Raw genomic sequence first — 20,257 nt, 5'->3', positions numbered from 1 at the left:
GTGATGTCATCAGTGATGTCATTTGAGATGTCATCAGTGATGTCATCAGTGATGTCACTGAAGTATGGTGTTCTGTGTTTAACTGTATAGATGAGGAAATCGAAGTGTGATTGATTCTTTACAGGACTGACTAGGTGTGTGAGTAACTCCATGGATGAGTGGCAGTGTGTGAGTGTCTGCATAGGTGTATGAGTGCATATGATAGTGTTGTAATAATGAGTGACTGTATGTATGAGTGATTGTATGGGTGAATGAGTGAATGTGTGTGTAGGTCTAGGAATCAGTGAGTGTGTATGTAGTAACTGGTATTGGTGTGTCATGATGTCATCAGTGATGTCATTTGAGATGTCATCAGTGATGTCATCAGTGATGTCATTTGAGATGTCATCAGTGATGTCATCAGTGATGTCACTGACCATGTCATGAATGATGTAATATGTGACATCATCAGCAGTGGATTGCGGGTGCGCGATATATAGTTAGTGCAACTAACTATATATGGAATTTCATTGGTTTTATGTCAATAAAATGTCCAGCTAACTATATATGGTCTCTAACCTATGGTTTTTTCAGTGAATCTATATATATATATATATATATATATATATATATATATATATATATATATATATATATATATATATATATATATATTTTTTTTTTTATATATATATAGATATATATATATATATATATATATATATATATATATTTTCATCAAGGTGCCCTGAGCATGGAAGCGCACACGACATCACTCAGCCAGCCGGCCTTCAAAAATGCAGCCTGCATTTCTGCTTTCCATTTTTAGTTACTTGCCAACATGTTTCAAGGTTCCACGACCTCTTCTTCTCGGGCTGAAACAAACTTCATTTGAGGCTCGCATTGATTTCATTTCCGGTTTATTAACATCTCTGCCCCCAGTGGGCGTATGCTCATTCTTAAATGTCTGATGGGACATGTAGTCCGAATGCGAGAAAAATGTTACTTCAGGTAAGTTCAAATGCACAGTTTGTTTTATTTTACGTCCATTATCACCTATAGTAGGCTGAGTCACAGAACGCAGGCTCAATCTGCATGTCGAGTGATGTGCTGTTCCAGTCATGAATAGTTCAAAACGGCAGCCTCGCTCAGCTGGTTGCAAACTTTTTTTCCAGCTGGTCGATGGAGCAGCTTCCCACGGCCGGACCGCCGTGTAATGGTATTTTCATCAAGGTGCCCTGAGCATGGATGTCGTGTGCGCTTCCAGATTCCAGATTGAGCCTGCGTTCTGTGACTCAGCCTACTATAGGTGATAATGGACGTAAAATAAAACAAACTGTGCATTTGAACTTACCTGAAGTAACATTTTTCTCGCATTCGGACTACATGTCCCATCAGACATTTAAGAATGAGCATACGCTCACTGGGGGCAGAGATGTTAATAAACCGGAAATGAAATCAATGCGAGCCTCAAATGAAGTTTGTTTCAGCCCGAGAAGAAGAGGTCGTGGAACCTTGAAACATGTTGGCAAGTAACTAAAAATGGAAAGCAGAAATGCAGGCTGCATTTTTGAAGGCCGGCTGGCTGAGTGATGTCGTGTGCGCTTCCATGCTCAGGGCACCTTGATGAAAATATATATATATATATATATATATATATATGCTCAAGACAAAAGCTAAACTGTAGCCCCAGGTCCCCAGGGCAGAACAGACGACTCAACGACTCCGATGTGAGGCCGTTGGAATTTTAATGAGCAAAGCTAAGCAGAAGCAAAAACTGGCGCGTTTCGGGCGGGTGCCCTTGATCACAGTTAGTTTTTTGGGTAAAATAGTAACTATCAATATTGGGGAAAGAATATCACCTAGCACTATATCATCAAGGTAAATATATAAAGGTATGGTAAGGTAGATTTAGTAAATCCACCTTACCATACCTTTATATATTTTGTGCAATGGTGCATCTTTAATCAGGTTCACCTAGTGAAAACAATGACACTGCGCTGTGGTAAAATGAAAGTGGATTGCTTAGTGCACCCTCAAACTCGCAGTGCCCTGGGGGCAGTGTATTCAGTGAAATTCAGAGCAGCAGCTTCAAAGCTGTTCTGTGTTTCTCTGTGCGAGCAGCAACCTCCCTGCACTTGAAAGAGGGATTAGAGATCCCCCTGCAGGCGGGTGTACTGAGTGACTGCACCCCCCTACAGGGGATGTTTGGGGATCCATGGGACTACCTCTCCCCCAGAGGGCTGCCATCACCTATTTATGGCGCTTTTAAACTGCGCCCCCCTACGGTCACTTTTGCCTCTGCACTGCATCCATAATATAGCTGGGCAGGAGAAGCAAAGTGATTTCCTCATTTGCATGGGGCCACAACGCCATGCAAAGTAGGGAATGCTCCCTGAAGATAGTGCTGACACCACATATTAGCCAGGGATATCAGTATTACAGACGTGGCCACATCTGTGGTCCCTTCTGTAATACCATAGTGCCCGTGGACTGCACACCACACCAAACTCCCATTCCCCCCCAGGGCTCTATGTGTAATATGACCCCAGATGATATCTGTGCAACAGAAGGACTGTAGCTTATTAAAACAGCTTTTAGTATATTTTAAGATTAACCTAACACCCATGGTCTTGTTTTTAATCTCAGTGATTATTTTTTGTGAGAGGTCATCATTGAAGACCAAGTTATGTAATGTCCTGTGTGTCTTCAAGCTTTCTCCAAAAGATATAATGTAAATTCCCTACCACTATTATTTTGTTAGGTGTCTGCACTATTACATTGACCCTTACTGCATGTACAATGGATACAATGGCACTTCCTCTTATGGAAATATGTTTCTATTCTAGGCACAGTCCCAAAAGTCATAGAATCTGTGACCTGGCACGTCACCACATTTGAAAAAACTCCAAAGATGTCCACCTATCTCTTGGCGTTCATAGTGTCTGACTTTGATAAGATTGAAAAGATGAACAATGAAGTGCAGGTAAAGCATGCGAGCATATGAGTGCATACAGACAGGCCTTTAATTCGGTATTATTTAGGCTAAAACGTTCTCCCTACTTTTCAGATTCGCATCTGGGCTAGGAAGAAGGCAATTCAGGAAGAGCAAGGAGCATACGCCTTGAATGTAACTGGACCAATTCTGAATTTCTTGCAAAGTTATTACAAGGTGCCCTACCCACTTCCAAAGTCAGGTAAGCAGTGATTTATGCAAGTTCTGTTTAAAGTTGTTTTTTATGAAAAGGAGTTCAAAAGAGTCTTGACTGTAACAATAACATGCTGTTCTTCTCATAAATGGCTCTAAATTGAGAAATAAGTTCCATAAAATGTTTATGTTGTAGATAATATCACAAAAATTAGCAAACTGGCAGTATAGGTGCATGTTTAGGTACAGGTTTTTATTTATTGGTAGTTCTGAAGGAGTTTTATTATAAATATATTTTGATAATATACAAATTGTCAGTGTTTAAGTGCTGAGTTGCAACATTTTCAAAATGTCAACACTTATTTGCTGGATCCTCCAATATTAACTTTGCCCGTTTCATCAGGAAAAGGAGCCAGATGCGCATGGGTAAGTAGGAGGAGTTAATGGAAATGCTACATTAATATATTTATGGGTAGGGTTGTATAAAAACTATAGTACGGCGCACAAAATATTTGAAATAGACCCTCTATTTAAATTACTATGCAAAAAAATAACTTAAATTCAGTCTGCATTTTTGCTATTCGCTATTGTGACCCTTCTATAATGCCAAAGGGGGCTAGGGGCGCACAGAGTGGGCACATATGCCCGTCGTACCCCCAGGGTACTTTCTATAATATGACCCCTGGAGTCTCCAATCGTCACCTTGCACCTTGTCAACAGAAGTGCTATTTTTTCTATTGTTATTAGGTTTGGCATTAGCCAAGATTTTTTGATTTTACTAAAATTATATGAATAATTAACTTATAGAGTCTTTGGGTTTCCTCTCCTAAAAATTGGTCTGCTTTTGCGCCACTAACATTTTTCTTCTGCCCTTTATAGCACAGGACAATGGTTCAGTCCACTTCAACCTCTGGCTAACTTTAATCTGAGTAACAGTATTCTATTCTTTCATAAGGCACACATCCACAAACAAAGTGCCAGGGACTACTAACAATGGCCATGTGTGTTTTCTGTGTCCCAAATGTTTTCTTTCTTTTAGATACTGGTTTTGTTTTAGATAGACAAGGGCCGTTGCATCCCAAAACAATGAAGTGTTGCAAAAAATATTGCGATGAAAAAAAGCGAAAAGGGACTAGCCAACAGCAGGCCCATTGCCTTTGCCAGGGGCATGCTGCAATTGTGTGGGTTTGCTTGCTTTGGATATGCAGGGGGCTTTCTGTGTCTAGTTGCTTGCACTAGAACTGTGTTCAATTGGGGGCTTGAAGCTCCAGCATGATTGTCGCAGTCCTAGATGTGCTCTCTTAATACATTTATGTTTGGATAGGGATCACTGAAAGAATATCGACTGAAAGAATATCGACTACCCAAAATATCGTTGAGAAAATATCGACAGTCAAAATATCGAGTTTCTATCTACAAACAGGTAAGTACAAAAATATCGAGTACAAAATATCGTTTACAAAAATATCGTTGTAAAAAATATCGACTTTACTAAAAACAATGTTTAATTACATTAATATAAAAAATTAATTACTAAAATATAATTAACAATACTTAAAATAACTTTTAATAATTAAATAATTAATGAAAGTAAAAAATAATATTTTTTTAATCATATTTCTTAAAACATATATATATATAGTATAGTAACAAAATTTAATTAAATAATAGCCAATATTGTATATGTACCCCAAAAACCCAAAACTGACCCTGAACCCTAAAAATACCCCTTTACCCAAAAACTAAAAACTGACCCTGAACCCTAAAAATACCCCTTTACCCAAAAACCCCAAACTGACCCTGAACCCTAAAAATACCCTTTACCCAAAAACTAAAAACTGACCCTGAACCCTAAAAATACCCCTTTACCCAAAAACTAAAAACTGACCCTGAACCCTAAAAATACCCCTTTACCCAAAAACTAAAAACTGACCCTGAAGCCTAAAAATACCCCTTTACCCAAAAACCCAAAACTGACCCTGAACCCTAAAAATACCCCTTTACCCAAAAACTAAAAACTGACCCTGAACCCTAAAAATACCCCTTTACCCAAAAACTAAAAACTGACCCTGAACCCTAAAAATACCCCTTTACCCAAAAACTAAAAACTGACCCTGAACCCTAAAAATACCCCTTTACCCAAAAACCCAAAACTGACCCTGAACCCTAAAAATACCCCTTTAATTTAACATAATTAGCAATTAATCAATTAAATTAAATTAATTACCAATTACATTTTAATTAATTAACAAATATTTTTTAATTAACAATTAATTAAATATTACTACCAATTATTAAATTTACATATTTAATTGATTATAATTAAATTACTTCCCACCCTATTCCCCTATAAACCCACAACCCGCTACAGAAAATACATTATTTTAATTTACATAATTAGCAATTAATCAATTGAATTAAATTAATTACCAATTAAATTTTAAATAATTAACATATATTATTTAATTACCAATTAATTAATTATTACTACCAATTAATAAATTTACATATTTAATTAATTATAATTAAATTACTTCCCACCCTATTCCCCTATAAACCCACAACCCGCTACAGAATAAAATTACACAATAATTAAAAAAAATCATTAATTAAAAATAATTATAACATAAAATGACACTTTTCACACATATTATAACATAAAAACACTATAAATAATTAAATATTATTTAAAAAACGATATTTTTTACTATCTAGATTATATACTTGGATATTTTCACTGTCTATATTATTTACAGTCGATATTACTTCACTTACCTTAAAAACGATATTTTGGCTGTCGATATTCTGTCTAGTCGATATTTTGTCCAAACGATATTTAAAACTCGATATTCTGTCCAAACGATATTTTGGAGTCGATATTATGTCTGTGCACCGTTTGGATAGGACTCATAAATTAACTGTTAGGACTAAAACATGCTAGCTGGACCAGCCGAAAAACTGTCTGCCATATGCGTTTATTTATTTATTTATTTAATGTAAACTTCCTTGTGTCCTCTTTTGTAATTTCCAACAACCATTACATTTTTTTTTAATAAATTTGAAATTACATTGATGCTTTTTATATTTGTCTTTGAGGGTATATTCTAACTCAAAGTTTGGATGTCATGTACCACCTCAGTGCACCCAGAAAGATATGAAAGAATGAGTATTAATTATGTGATACAGTTAATACAGTTAAAGCGTCTTAGAGAAAGTCTGGCTTTCCTTCTGCCTACAGTGACTTCCAAGAACTTACTTGTACTCCCGGAACACGCCATTTGATGTTGATTTAAAAAAAGACCTTTTAAGAAGAAACAATTAAAGGTCCCAGCACCCTTGTTCAAACTGGTTGTGAGAGATATCAATTGCCTGAGTGTGCATAACAACACTATCACGGTAGTCGTTGTGTACAAGACCTAGTCGTTTAACAAGTGAAAGGACACATCCATCCCTCTGCTTATATGGATGTCTCTCTTTACAGAACAGGTAGCACTTCCGGACTTCAGTGCAGGAGCAATGGAGAACTGGGGCCTGATCACCTATAGGGAGACAGCACTCTTGTACAACCCACTGGAATCATCAATTTCAAACAAGGAGCGAGTGGTTACAGTGATAGCCCATGAGCTCGCCCACCAGGTACTGTGTGTACAGCTCTTCTTTTTTAGTTTGTGCATTTTATATAATAACACAAAGTCCCAGAATACTTTTGATTTAATGCATGTATGACTGTTGAGCTAATTTACGGGTATTAAGTGAGTTCACAAGGATATATACATTAGGCATGGATAAAGAAGAGGGATATGATATATCGACATATATTGGGCAAAGCAAATGTTCTCCTTTGTGTCCGTACGCAAAGATCATAAATAAGCATTACCCATGAGAGAGGAATCCGCATGGCTATTTTTCAAAATTGAATAACACTATTGGAATCAACATATTAGCAATCAGAAGATAAACTGAGAAGAGATCATCTGTAGGCCACCATAATATCCAATTATTTGAGATGTCATATAGAAACATATTCTTATTCAAATTAACCAACTAAGATGCACAAACTGAAAGAAGAAATAAGAAGTCTAAATTTGTAGCAATCATATCAGATCATTGGTGGTACTGTTCTGAAACATCTAATGAAATCTGGAAATTGGCATGTACTTACAGTAAAACACATGCCAGCTTTTCATGTTGATGACTTCGTTGGATTCATATTGAAAAGCATGTCAAAGAAAGGTAATTCTAGTACTATATTCTGGTTACAGAGCATATGGTACAAGTAACTAATCAAATTGTACCTATATGCAACTAGGAGAGGTTAAGCTAACGTCACTGAGACATTCCCTATGTTCAGTGTGTTAATATACCTGGTGGAGTTCTTGGACTACCAACATGTAAGCTCTTCCTTGAGCTTGTGAAGGTCTTGTTTGGGTATGAGTAAAGAGGTAAATGAGTTCCAGGTCTTTTGGCCTTTGGGAAGCCAATCAATAAGACATTCGTGTATTGTATAATATAAGTATAACCAATTAAAAAATAACAATTTATTTAAAGTTCTGTAGATGAAAAGCAGATTTACCTTAGTGTTCTGTGGAGATGTAGTGCAATTTAACAAGTTAAAGAAAGGCCTTTGTAGAGGCATATTATTTTGCCCTGAGCAGATCTCTGATGAAAGCATTGCCTTATGTTATCACCCTTCTATTGCTCATAGTTTATTTCAATGGTCTTTACTTTTTTCTAACCCTTCTTTGGTTGTGTTGTCTCTCTTCAGTGGTTTGGAAACCTTGTGACTCTTAAATGGTGGAATGATATCTGGCTAAATGAGGGCTTCGCTTCCTACGTTGAATACTTGGGAGCTGACTACGCTGAGCCATCATGGAATATTGTAAGTACTCAGAAGAACATTACTGATTGCCTTGTAATGACATGGGTCAAAGAGTCTAAAGAAGGGTGAAACATATATCTAATACTGTATTTAGTACCTGTTGTGCACAAAATACAATAAGATTTAAGCAAAGACAAAAATGTCCTCAAAGAAGGTATTATGTGTAGATTCTGAACAACTTTTGCAATATAGTCAATAGTTCTTGGATATGCAACAAGGTGTAAATTCATTAGTTTGGCATAATCACAATAAACAAAACCTCTGAACGACTTTGCAAACCACTTTCCGATAGAGGTCCTGCAAGTAAACAGCTGTACAGTAAAATGTATATTGCCATCACCTCGAAGCATTAGCGATAGTAAGGAGTTTTCTAACTAATGATGATTATGATGATAACTCACTGGCATACTAGCAGCAATAAATCACTGCATCTGTTTAATGTCTATTTCAGTGCAATGTAGGAAAGACGGAGATCATGCTTTTTGGTGAGGCTCAACTACTATGGACCCCCAATTGGTGGCCAACAGACTTGGGCACTCCTCCCGTTCCAAAATCCTGTGTTAAAAACCTAGGTGTTCGCCTACAACAGGCTCTTACCATGAAGAAGCACGCTGCTCAGACAGCTGGCTCCTGTTTTCATGTGCTGTGCCTGTTGCGCCGCATTCTTCCCTTGCATCCGGACTCCACCCGGAAAATACAAACGTGCGTGTAGAGCCAGGTGAGCATTTAGTGGGTGGTGTTGCCAGAGCTTCCAATATAAAAGATCTTTGAAAGGTGAACGTTAATGTCCAGACCGGATACTAGGAAGGTTCCTGATAGCGTGAATCTAACATTGCAGACATGCATGTTAAAACGCACGGTTGTACTGTTAGATTCCTACTTACAGCCACTTTCCACGCAGCCGGTCATGGCATTGAAGCTCGCCTACATTAGTGTTCTTATACTGTAAGCTCCGACCCATACTCCAGTGTCAAATTTAACAGCTCACTCAGAGCGCTTTTAATCCTTATTATCGGCTCATATTGCACTGCAAGTTCTATACCGCTGATTATTGACCGTAGCTACTCTAGGGTATTCTATTGAACCGATTCCTTTTTTAATTTGGCACCCGGCTAACAGTCTTCTTCTGACACTCGGTGACCACATACCCATTGATTTTCTTTTGGGTTTGCGTTGTGGATTCCCCACTCTATCATTGCCACATTGGTCTCTGTTTTCATTATCATTTCTGCCCATGGACTACGGCCTTAGTATGTTTTTATATGTTTCTTTCTAGAACATTCCCCCTGAAGAAGAGCCTCTGGCTCGAAATGCATCGGGGACAGATACTTCAATATACTGTTGATTTGATATACGTTTGACCAATTTGGACGTTCGCTTTTGTATTCATCATCAAATACGCTATGATGAAATATGATATGATCAATACCTAAATAAAGATGACACAGATTTAAATATTTGTATTGACTGCATTGCCATAAGGTGATCAACCTAGGCGATCCTGCCGCAGGAGTGCTGTCGAATTCATCCTTACGCGGCCTAAGGTTTTTTTCTGACATTATCTACAAAAGGACTAGGAGGTGAACATTCCCAGCACCCTAAGAAACAAGAATTTTTACAAGTTGATTACACAACTTTTATTTTGGAGTGCAGCGGTTCCCTTTACTTCTCATTTTGCACTCTTCGGTCCACACCGCTTTTTGCACCCACAAAGCAATATGTCTTATACGGACGTATCAAATCTAACTAGCAACAAAGCAGACACGTTTGAATTCTCTATAGAAGATACCAATAGTATATATTCACTGGTCCAGGAGCCAGATTGTGTTTTATCAAGTACTGGATGAGTACAATCTAACATTCGCCAGCTACTTTTTACCGCCAAGAGAGAAATCCTTCAGCGTTTACATGCCAGTACACTCATCAGATATCATAAAGTTCAGATGATATCCTGGGGACTGCGAATTCCCCTTAAATCAACTTTATGCAAGAATAATGTCCGTTTCACAGAGAAATGGTATGGCATAATGGCATACTTAATAAATGTTCCCTCGACTTGATCCTCCTCATTGTGGAGGAGCTATCTAAATTACTTGAGGAGCTAGAAAGTGAAGTCAGTCACTAAAAAAAGAACTAAGCAGCAAACTGACATTCGATGAATGGAAAAATACCTTAGAAGACATTAATATTCAACTTGAAAGATACACTAAAGAAATTAATGAAAGAAAACTGAGAAAATTCAAAAGGGATACAGTGGATTATGAATTGGGCAGAAATATATGCTGCTAGAAGATCACAACGCCCGTCTGCTTATAGATCTACAGAAGGCAAGTCCACCTCATCTGATGATTCATCTCAACAAACTCCTCAACATGGGTCTTTCCGACAAACCACTCACCAAAAGGATGACCAACCCTCCACTTCTAATGCAGCACAAACATCACAGGTTTCTTTTTTAGAGAACAAGGCACAGATCAAACCGGCGATCCAGGAGGACCCAGTTCAAAAAACACTCAACTACCAGTGGCAAAGTCAACAAGGAGTCACAGAACCTAGTAATTAATATTTCTAACACTAACCTAAGTGCGATTCAAACTCAAATGTTACAGAAGGGGATATCTTTTGTAACCACATACCAATCCAATGAACTTGACACCCATGTGTGCCTATACAAATTTATGAGAACACTGAGACTCAAGCACTTTTTAAAAACATTTGTGACCCTGAACCCCGAGAAGAGCCGGGTACTCTGTTAGATCGATGACCCAAAAGCACTTTCGTACCACCAGTCAGCCACAAGATTTTAGACACTTTTGAGTTACTAGTTCAAAAGGATGTGCACACTATCTTCCAAAATACCAGTCATCACAAATCCAACTTGTCCAACAAAGAACGTCAGGCTATCGCCCAAATTACTACTAATGACGAGATCACCATTTGTAAAGCTGATAAGTAGGCGTATTAGTCGTCCTTGATACGTCCTTCTACAACGACAACATTTCTTTACACTTGGGAGACAAGTTATTATACATGGAAGTGAATTCTGATCCCACAGTGGAATTTAAAGACATTTTATTGACAAATATTGACAAGGCTATAAGCCAGGGAACCATTACTGAACGTGACAAAAAATGTCTTTTCAAAGACCATCCTCAAGTACCATACCTATACTTGGTGCCAAAAATTCACAAACATGCGACCAGACCTCCATTTCGACCAATTGTAAGTACCCGCAACTCCGTCCAAGAACCCATCGGGATTTACATTGATAAACATCTGCAACCTATTGTTAGAAGCATGTCAAGATACATCCAGGACACTACACATTTTTTGACCAAAATCAATAACATTGAGATTGATATTAACCATCTCATGTACCTCTGCACCATTGACGTTAACTTGTTATACACCTCCATCCCTCACAATATTGGACTAGAAGCTATGGAATTTTTCTTGTTGAAAAGTAACAAAACACTGGATTTACAAGTATTCCTGATGGAATTGATGCAATTCACTCTCCACCACAGTTACTTTAGATGTACAGAAAAATTATTTATCCAACTTTCTGGAGTGTCTATGGGAAATTGCGCCGCCCCGGCCTATGCCAATCTGTTTATGCATCAATATGAAATGGACCATATCCTCTCAAAACCTGAATGGCAAGAACATCTAAGCACATATCATCGTTACATAGATGACATCTTCCTTATGTGGAAAGGTACTGAATCTCAACTAGTGACAGCAATAAATGACCTCAATGAATGAACGCATCCAATTTACACATACCATAAGTCAGTCTGAAATTGCTTTCTTGGATGTTAACATCAAGATTACAGGGAATAAATTGAAGACCTCAATCTACACCAAATCTACAGACCAGAATAATTATTTACATTTCCGTAGTTTTCACCCAATGAGCTTGAAAAAACACTTGCCCTACTCGCAACTCTTAAGAGCAAAACAAATTGCATCCACAGAAAAATTATTTCAAGAAAACAGCTCAACTATTGTAGAGAAATTCCAACAGAGGGGTAACCCCAATAGTATCATGAACATGGTGATGAACAGAGTGAAAACTAAAGAATGGTCTGAATTACTGACACCCAAAACTAGGTTAAAAGAGGAATTTACAGTTTTTGTATCGAAATATTCAACACACAGCACCAGAATTAAACAATCCATCTGCAAACATTGGCAACTACTGCAACTCGAACAAGACTTCAATAATATTTTTCAAAATTACCCGATATTTGCTTACCAGCGTTTCAAGAACATTCAACATCTTTTAAAATCTCATAAAGACAGAACAGAAATAACATACAAGAGGACAGTTCCGTGTCACAATTGTGGCAATTGCAACAGCATAATATAAGGCACAACCATCCCACATCCATCTCAGGGGACTCCGATCAAATTGAGAGTTAACGCTTCATGTGATTCCACCAATCTGGTGTATCTGTCGAAATGCCCATGTGGCCTCCCATACGTGGGCAAAACAGACGAGAAATAAAAATTAGACTCACAGAACACCGGAGTAATATCTGCAATAAGAACCTCAAATCCTGTGTAGCAGCGCACTATGTCAACCAAAGTCATAACCCCAGCCAAATCCGGTTCCTGGTGTTGGAAGTTGTGAACAGGACTGAAGGTCATGACAACAAAAAGTTTTTGTTACAACGAGAACTTTACTGGATGCATAAGTTGAATGCCCTACATCCAAAAGGGCTCAATGAGAGATTAGAATATAGCTGTTTTCTCTGAACTTTCCTGACAGTATAGTTACCCGCTGATTTATTTCTCTCTGTTTTTATTTTATTTATTAATTTCCCTGTTTTTATTTCTCCTTGATTTTATTTCTTTCTGACCTTATCCCACTCCATTTTTCTCTAACCTCATCTGATTATTATTATTATTGTTTTTTTCGACCTTTCATATCCAATCTTGCTTTAACCTCAATAGTTTACTTTGATCCTATTCATCTCCACTCTTCGCTGTTAGTTCATGCTTTTTCTACGTCCCTTGCAATTTGGCTGAGCTCTTACTATTGCCCATACACTGGTTATGTATGCATTTATTGTATTGCACTTATTGTATTGCCCTATCATTTAATTTTCCCGCAGTCCTATCTGGTGCCCCTAGATTATTTTACCCTTTCTATCCTTTTCCGGAATGACTCCCTGGTTGAATGCCTCGCTCTGTTTCTTTTTCTTTTACTCTTTATTTAAATTCAGACACCTACGCGCTCACTTGGTGCTCTTACGGGCATGCATTTCCCAGTCCTCTTTCTATAACCATGCTCCTTCACGCTGTTTAAACGCTTATCGCGTCTTCCGGTCTCAGTCCCAAGAAGATGCCAAGCTCATCACACGCACGCTGAGACGTTTTACAAGTGGGTGGTCTTGCTAGAGCTTCCAATATAAAAGATCTTTGAAAGGTGAACGTTAATGTCGAGACCGGATACTTGGAAGGTTCCTGATAGCGTGAATCTAACAGTGCAGACATGCATGTTAAAACGCACATTTGTACTGTTAGATTCACACTTACAGCAACTTTCCACGCAGCCGGTCATGACATTGAAGCTCGCCTGCATTACTGTTCTTATACTGTAAGCTCCGACCCATACGCTAGTGTCACATTTAACAGCTCACTCAGAGCGCTTTTAATCCTTATTATCAGCTCATATTGCACTGCATGTTCTATACCGCTGATTATCGACCGTAGCTACTCTAGGGTATTCTATTGAACCGATTCCGTTTTTAATTTGGCACCCCACTAACACTCTTCTTCTGACACTTGGTGACCACATACCCATTGATTTTGTTTTGGGTTTACGTTGTGGATTTCCCACTCCATCATTGCCACATTGGTCTCTGTTTTCATTATCATTTTGGCCCATGGACTAGGTAGGACCTTAGTATGTTTTTATATGTTTCTTTCTAGAACATTCCCCCTGAAGAAGAGTCTCGGGCTCGAAATGCATCGGGACAAATGCCTCAATATACTGTTGATTTGATATACGTTTGAACAATTTCCACGTTCGCTTTTGTATTCATCATCAAATACGCTATCATATGATGAAATATGAGATGATCAAAACCTAAATAAAGATGACACAGATTTAAATATTTGTATTGACTGCATTGTCATAAGGTGATCAACCTAGGCGATCCTGCCGCAGGAGTGCTGTTGAATTCATCCTTACGCAGGTTTTTTCTGACATTATCTAAAAAAGCAACTTGAGAACTAGGAGGTGAACATTCCCAGCACCCTAAGAAACAAGAATTTTTACAATTTGACTACATAACTTTCATTTTGGAGTGCAGCGGTTCCCTTTACTTCTCACTTTCCCTAAACAGCACACTTTCAACTATGTATTTATTGAGTTTTATATAGCAAGAACATGATCCTTACAGGTATCAGAGCACTGTACATCAGGAAGGAAAACAAATAATAGTATACAAGTGACTCTTTCAGGAATCAGAGCATTGTGTATCAGGAAAGGTAAAGCAAGTATAAGGCAAAGAGTATACAAGTGCGGTAGAACAACAACAAAGAGAGTATAGGGACTTAAATTGATGTTCGTTGAGTCTGGGTTCAGAGTAGTCATTTAGATAATATGTGGAGAGTCATCATAAAGAAAACCATTAGACTTGTGGGAGTGTGGAATATGAAAGGAGAAGGTCTGTGAAAGGTTGCATCTTCAGTGTTTAAGGAATCTGTTCATTTGTAGTTGTTTGACTCTGATCCGGTCAAGAAGAAGTGAGTTCCAAATTTTGGGAGCAATTCTGGAGAAGGAACACTTTTATGTTTTCTTTTTTTAACATTTTTATGGCTTCAGTAGAAGTGAGCCTGTGCTTCTCAGAGTTCTATTCTCACCCAATAGGAAGGGTTTCTTGGCCAGGGAGATTGGAGTGTTGAGGTGAAGAGCTTTATGAATCTAGCATTCAACTTGTAGATGGATCTTTGCTCATAGGGTAGCCAGTTCAGCGCTTTGCCGTCTGGGGTGATGTGATCACTTTTTTTGAGCCTCTGATGAGTCAAGCAGGTATGTTAAAGGTTGCCTTCAGAGGTTCCAGTTTTGCTTTTGGTAGACCCACGAGGATAGCAATACCGTAAGATCACTAGTGCTTGAACCTCTGTCTTGAGATCCGCAGATGGAATGAAAGGTTATAATTTCCCTAGTGACAGCAGTTGGTAGCTGGCACCTCTGGTGGTGGCACTGTGATCCTGTATGAAGAGATTATTGTCCAGGATAATTTCAAGAGATTTTGCTGAGATTATGATGTGTGTACTACTGATCAGAGCTGTTAGGCGAACAAGCCATTCTTTGATGTTAGGAGTGTGGTTGGGTGGAGAGATTAGGGTGAATACAGTTTTGAGAGCATTTAGTTTGAGGTGGTTACAAGTCAGCCAGTGTTGAGTTTTTGTCAGTCTGTTGTTAAGGATACTGATGTCTTCTAGAGAGTCGATTTTCAGTTTGAGTTGAGTATCATCAGCATTCACTTGGTATGAGGTGTTAGAGAGTTGGAGGATTTCAGTCAGGTGTTCCTTGAGCAGGTTGAAAAGGGTGGGGGAGAGTAAGGAGCCTTGAGGGACACCAATCATGACTGGCATCTGGATAGCTAGAGCGTGGTTGAACATATCTTTTTGAGATCTGTTATGTAAGAATGAGAAGAACCATTTTAACACAGTACCAGAGATATCCATCCTGCATCTAGGAGGTTCAAAAGGATCTAATTTTTAACAGTGTCTAATGCAACTGACCTGATCAAGCTGGATAAACAGGCAGAATTTATTTAACCCTGAGCGGGTAACACCGCTCCGCCAATGGAGTATGCGGAGATTTGTCTACTCCACAGCAGAGTTAGCCATTCCTCCCCCCTGCCAAAGTCCTTTAAAAATTATTTAAAAGGCACGTACATGTTGTTTGCCGCCTCCCCTCCTTCGCGCTCCCCGTCCTGTTCCATCTCTTCAATAATAAAAAAAAACTACGTTGTGCGACTGACGCGCAGGCGCATGCACAAACTTATCAGAAGTACAATGTCGTTTTTTTCTATTATTGAAGACGGGAGGAGCAGGACGGGGAGTGCGAATGCAGGGGAGGCAGCAAACCACAGGTTAGTGCCTTTTAAATCATTTTTAAAGGACTTTGGGAGGTGGGAGGGGGTGTAGCATATTTCCACTGAGTTTTTTTTAACTCCGTGGAAATACGCGTAGAGACACTATGCCTGCTATGCCCTTAGATTTATTCTGTTTCAGAAGTCTCAGGTCATAGTCGAAAATGTAGACTATGGCAGTTTAAGTACTGTGACCTGGCCTGAAACCTAACTGGTATTGGTCGAGGAGTTGGAATTGCTCTATGTGACTACAAAGTTGGCAATGTACGCATTTTTCCAAAATGTTATGCTTCATGGTTTGTGTTCCTACTAAACTCAACACAAAGACATCTTTACTGTTTATGAGCAGGTGCCTACAACATCCTCAGGCACAAGAACATTGAACCATAGACCGCTGTATTTATAGTGAATGCTTAACATATCGATTAAAGTTTCATTTGCTTGTCATTCTAGTAAAATATAAATTTAAAATTATAATGTTGGTAATTGTGGGACAGCTCCATGAGTGACTAAAGTTATTTAGCCTTTAACACTAGTGGCACTGTGGTTTACAGCTTAGATTTTTACTCATTGTTTTTTATAGAAGGATCTAATAGTGCTGAACGACGTCTACAAAGTGATGGGGGTAGATGCATTGGCATCTTCTCATCCTCTCTCATCGAAGGAAGAAGAAGTCAATACTCCAGCAGAGATAAGTGAACTCTTTGATGCCATTTCCTACAGCAAGGTGATCACAATGTCTTATTCTATTAGAATCACAATATTTTTTCTATATTCACAGTTTATGTTTGTGTTCACAATAGTAAGCAATTGTTTCTTTTCTTACATGGCTCAGTATGTTTCTTGGCAATCAGACAACTTATCACTTTTTCCTGAAATGTCCACATTACAGGATATTCAATTATAGGCTTCTGGTTGTTGCAAGTAAACAGTACTGGAATAAAGTACATTCATTTTGTAGGATTTTAAATGTAATTTTTTCATTTAAATATAAAGACTATAAAGACTAGTGATTGCCTTTTCGTGACACTGACAAGTGCATATATATGATCACCTTTCATATTAGTAATAACTATAAAATCATTGTGATTTCTGAAACTTGAGTTTTATCTTACCTATTCTGCCTAAGATGTAAATCTCCATATCTCCTGTTCTACTGATTTGATTTTTGCTACGTTTTTTTAAATAAAAAATGACTTCATGTTTCCAAGGACCTAATTATGAGTCTGGCATACTGAGGGCCGCCAGACTTTTGGTGGCATGGCGTGGCAGTCGAGCAACTGCCCCACCGGCGGTCTGGCTGCCCCATTATGAGTTGGGTGGTTGGACCACCTTGGGACCACTGCCAGGGATCATCCATTGCCTAGCGTTGGCCCGGCGATCCCAAGGCCACAATATTCTTGGCAGGACCACTGCGGTCTCACCAGGCCTATAACAAGTTTCCTCGCCACCACATTCTTCATGGTGGGTCCACTGCTATGAAAAACATGGCAGATAGGAAACAAAGGGTGCCCTGGAGCGTCCCCTGGTGCCTCACTCCATGTGGATGCACATAGGTGGGCAGATATATATATTGTCAAGATACATAGGTATAGAGCTAGGAATAGAAAATATATCCATACTTATCCAACAATATTTTTATCCTCGATATTAAGGTATACCGATAGTCCCTTGTCTAGTTTCAGGACTCACACCAACACTTTGCTGCTGCATCTCCTCTGTAAAAGCCCTCGATAAATATAAAACACGCTACCCTTAGTGTTAATCAAGAAGAAGTGCACCTTCTTCTTGATTAACTTCCTTAAGCATGGAGTGTATAATGTACTACTATTTTTTAGTTATCAGCATTTTTCATAATTAAATTAATACCTCTATAAAATGATATGGGGTGAAAATGCTTAAAAGTTCTGCATCAATATTTTATCTTCACTGTTTAGTTAATATTCCCACAACTGTGAAACAGACCTGCTATGTTTATACTAATGTCTGATATTATAACCATTTCAGCATGACATCATGTGGACTCTTCAATGAGAGTGTTGTGGAACTATTGAATCAAGAAATAAGTGCGGGGGCGTAGCTTCAAGGGATGATGTTTGGGGCCTTACTCCGTCCCTAATAAAAGTAATTTGAAGCCAATCATTGGGCACATGTGCTCTAAGTCGGGTATGGTGTGTTCTCTGTCGGATTTCACGTGGATTTTTACATGTACACACAGATGAAAACACACAATATTGGCTGTTCTAACAACTAACCTTCCTCTCCATCTCGGCTGCCCCTTAAGCCCCCTCATGGCCTGTTCGTTGTTTTGTCCTATGTTAACTAGATATGTTAGTGTGATTCTTGAAAAATCTGAAGGTGACCCCCCACAATCTTTCTCACCAACATGCCCTCCACTGCAGAAATGCCTGAAGTGACAATGCTTCCCACTGACACTCATCTCGTAGAACCGGTGTCACAAATATAAGTCAAAATGTTCTGGAAAGATGTGGCCTATTAACATGCCTAAAACTGATAGGTGTTATTGACTCATTTGTTTTCTAGGGAGCATCTGTCCTTCGAATGTTGTCTGAATTTTTATCAGAGAATCTGTTTGCGGAAGGACTAAATGTAAGTATTGATTAGCAGAAAAAACGTGTTAGGGTTTGCACTGTATCAACAAAAGCTTACTTCTTATTTGGATCAGAAAAAACTTTGGATTTTTTGCAGTCATTTTTAATCATGTACATAATCCTTCTATTTCGGATGTTTATATTATAAGTAATTGTCAAACTGCTTATATAGGTGCATCCAACATAGGGCTTGTTATCAGTGTAAAACTGACCTTTGCTGTCGATTATAAAAAGGCGATGATACATAAAACAATGATGGGAATATGTCATGACACTCATGAATTCACTAAGCTGAAAAGGTCTCATGTACAACATCAGTGATACGTTGTTAGTGCAAATGTGGCATATATGAGTCAATATCCACCCCTGCATTCATAGACACTGAGGTGTAACCATATGCTTCGTCTTTATGGCTTTCTCCCTTTGTATGTGTATGGTTTGCTTACACTGACTAAGATGCGAATACTTCTGTTCTCATTCATCAGTTATAATAAGAATTTATGATAGCATTGAAAAGCTAGCACCGACTTTCAAGACAGATACAAAAGGTCAAAAACAAAAGTTGGTTGTTCATTTTTGCGTTGGTTTTGATAAAATATTTGCCTCCGGAATATTAGATTAATTTAAATGACTTAATTTAAATGACTTAGATTGCAAACTCAAAATGAACTCTTGTTTTGTTGATTATTTTCACAGTCATACCTACATGCCTATGAATATAACAACACCATTTATGATGATCTGTGGTCCTGCTTGCAAAAGGTAAGCGCTGTGCACTGTACCATATACAGCTGATAGCAGCATTTATAAGAAGTCTGTATAAGCAACTGATGGGGCGAGCAAGCCTTAAGAATAATTAGCAATATATATTCGCAGAAGAAATCTGTGAATGAGCTAGGTATTTATAATAACATTGCAACCTCCTGGTCATTATCTCTGGATGCAGCACCCGTGTACAGGCCATTCGTGTGTGGGCTTTCCTGGAATCATCAAACAAAAGATGGCTATTCTTATTGAGAATAAGAGTAAACTTCATTCGCTATAGCAGGTAGTAAGATTGTTACTTTTATGTATTATCAAAGTCACCTCTACACCCACAAGACTGGGGGCCATATATACGACGAAGTGGCGGAGAATGTAGTTAGCCTCCTGGGCTTAACGACACGCTTTGCAAGGCTGCACCATATTTACAATGATGTGGTGCAGCCTTGCGTTTCCCTTTGCAAAGGCACTAAGTTTCACAACTTAGCGCCAACACAGGCAGCAAGGGTGGAAGGGTGTCTGTGTGCATGGGAGGATTGGTTATGTGTAAGAAAGGTGTTCGCTTCCTGCACATAACCACTCCTAAAATGCCATTTTCTAATTTTCATGTGTTCTGCTTCATGCAGCACACATGAAAGTTACACAATGGCATTTCTAAAAAGGTTTGTTTATTTACAGGAAGAGACACCTTCCTGTACACAAACAAACCATTGCATTTTGCTTTTTCCATGTGTGGGAGCACACATGGAAAAAGCAAAAA

General features: G+C 38.5%; 1 protein-coding gene across 1 annotated transcript in view; it reads left to right on the top strand.

Annotated features, from left to right (window-relative positions):
* The window catches only part of LOC144824118 (aminopeptidase N-like), a 270,629-nt gene that overhangs the window by 20,322 nt on the left and 230,050 nt on the right, over positions 1 to 20,257 (top strand). Inside the window, exons 3-9 of the mRNA XM_078683231.1 lie at positions 2,829 to 2,965; positions 3,050 to 3,176; positions 6,609 to 6,763; positions 7,893 to 8,006; positions 16,707 to 16,850; positions 18,668 to 18,733; positions 19,432 to 19,497. Of these exons, the coding sequence (XP_078539357.1) occupies positions 2,829 to 2,965; positions 3,050 to 3,176; positions 6,609 to 6,763; positions 7,893 to 8,006; positions 16,707 to 16,850; positions 18,668 to 18,733; positions 19,432 to 19,497 (809 nt within the window). The remainder of the gene's footprint in view (positions 1 to 2,828; positions 2,966 to 3,049; positions 3,177 to 6,608; positions 6,764 to 7,892; positions 8,007 to 16,706; positions 16,851 to 18,667; positions 18,734 to 19,431; positions 19,498 to 20,257) is intronic.

Source organism: Lissotriton helveticus, chromosome 3_1 (genome assembly GCF_964261635.1).
Source record: "Lissotriton helveticus chromosome 3_1, aLisHel1.1, whole genome shotgun sequence".
Lineage (NCBI taxonomy): Eukaryota > Metazoa > Chordata > Amphibia > Caudata > Salamandridae > Lissotriton > Lissotriton helveticus.
This window is presented reverse-complemented; position numbering and strand designations above follow the sequence as displayed.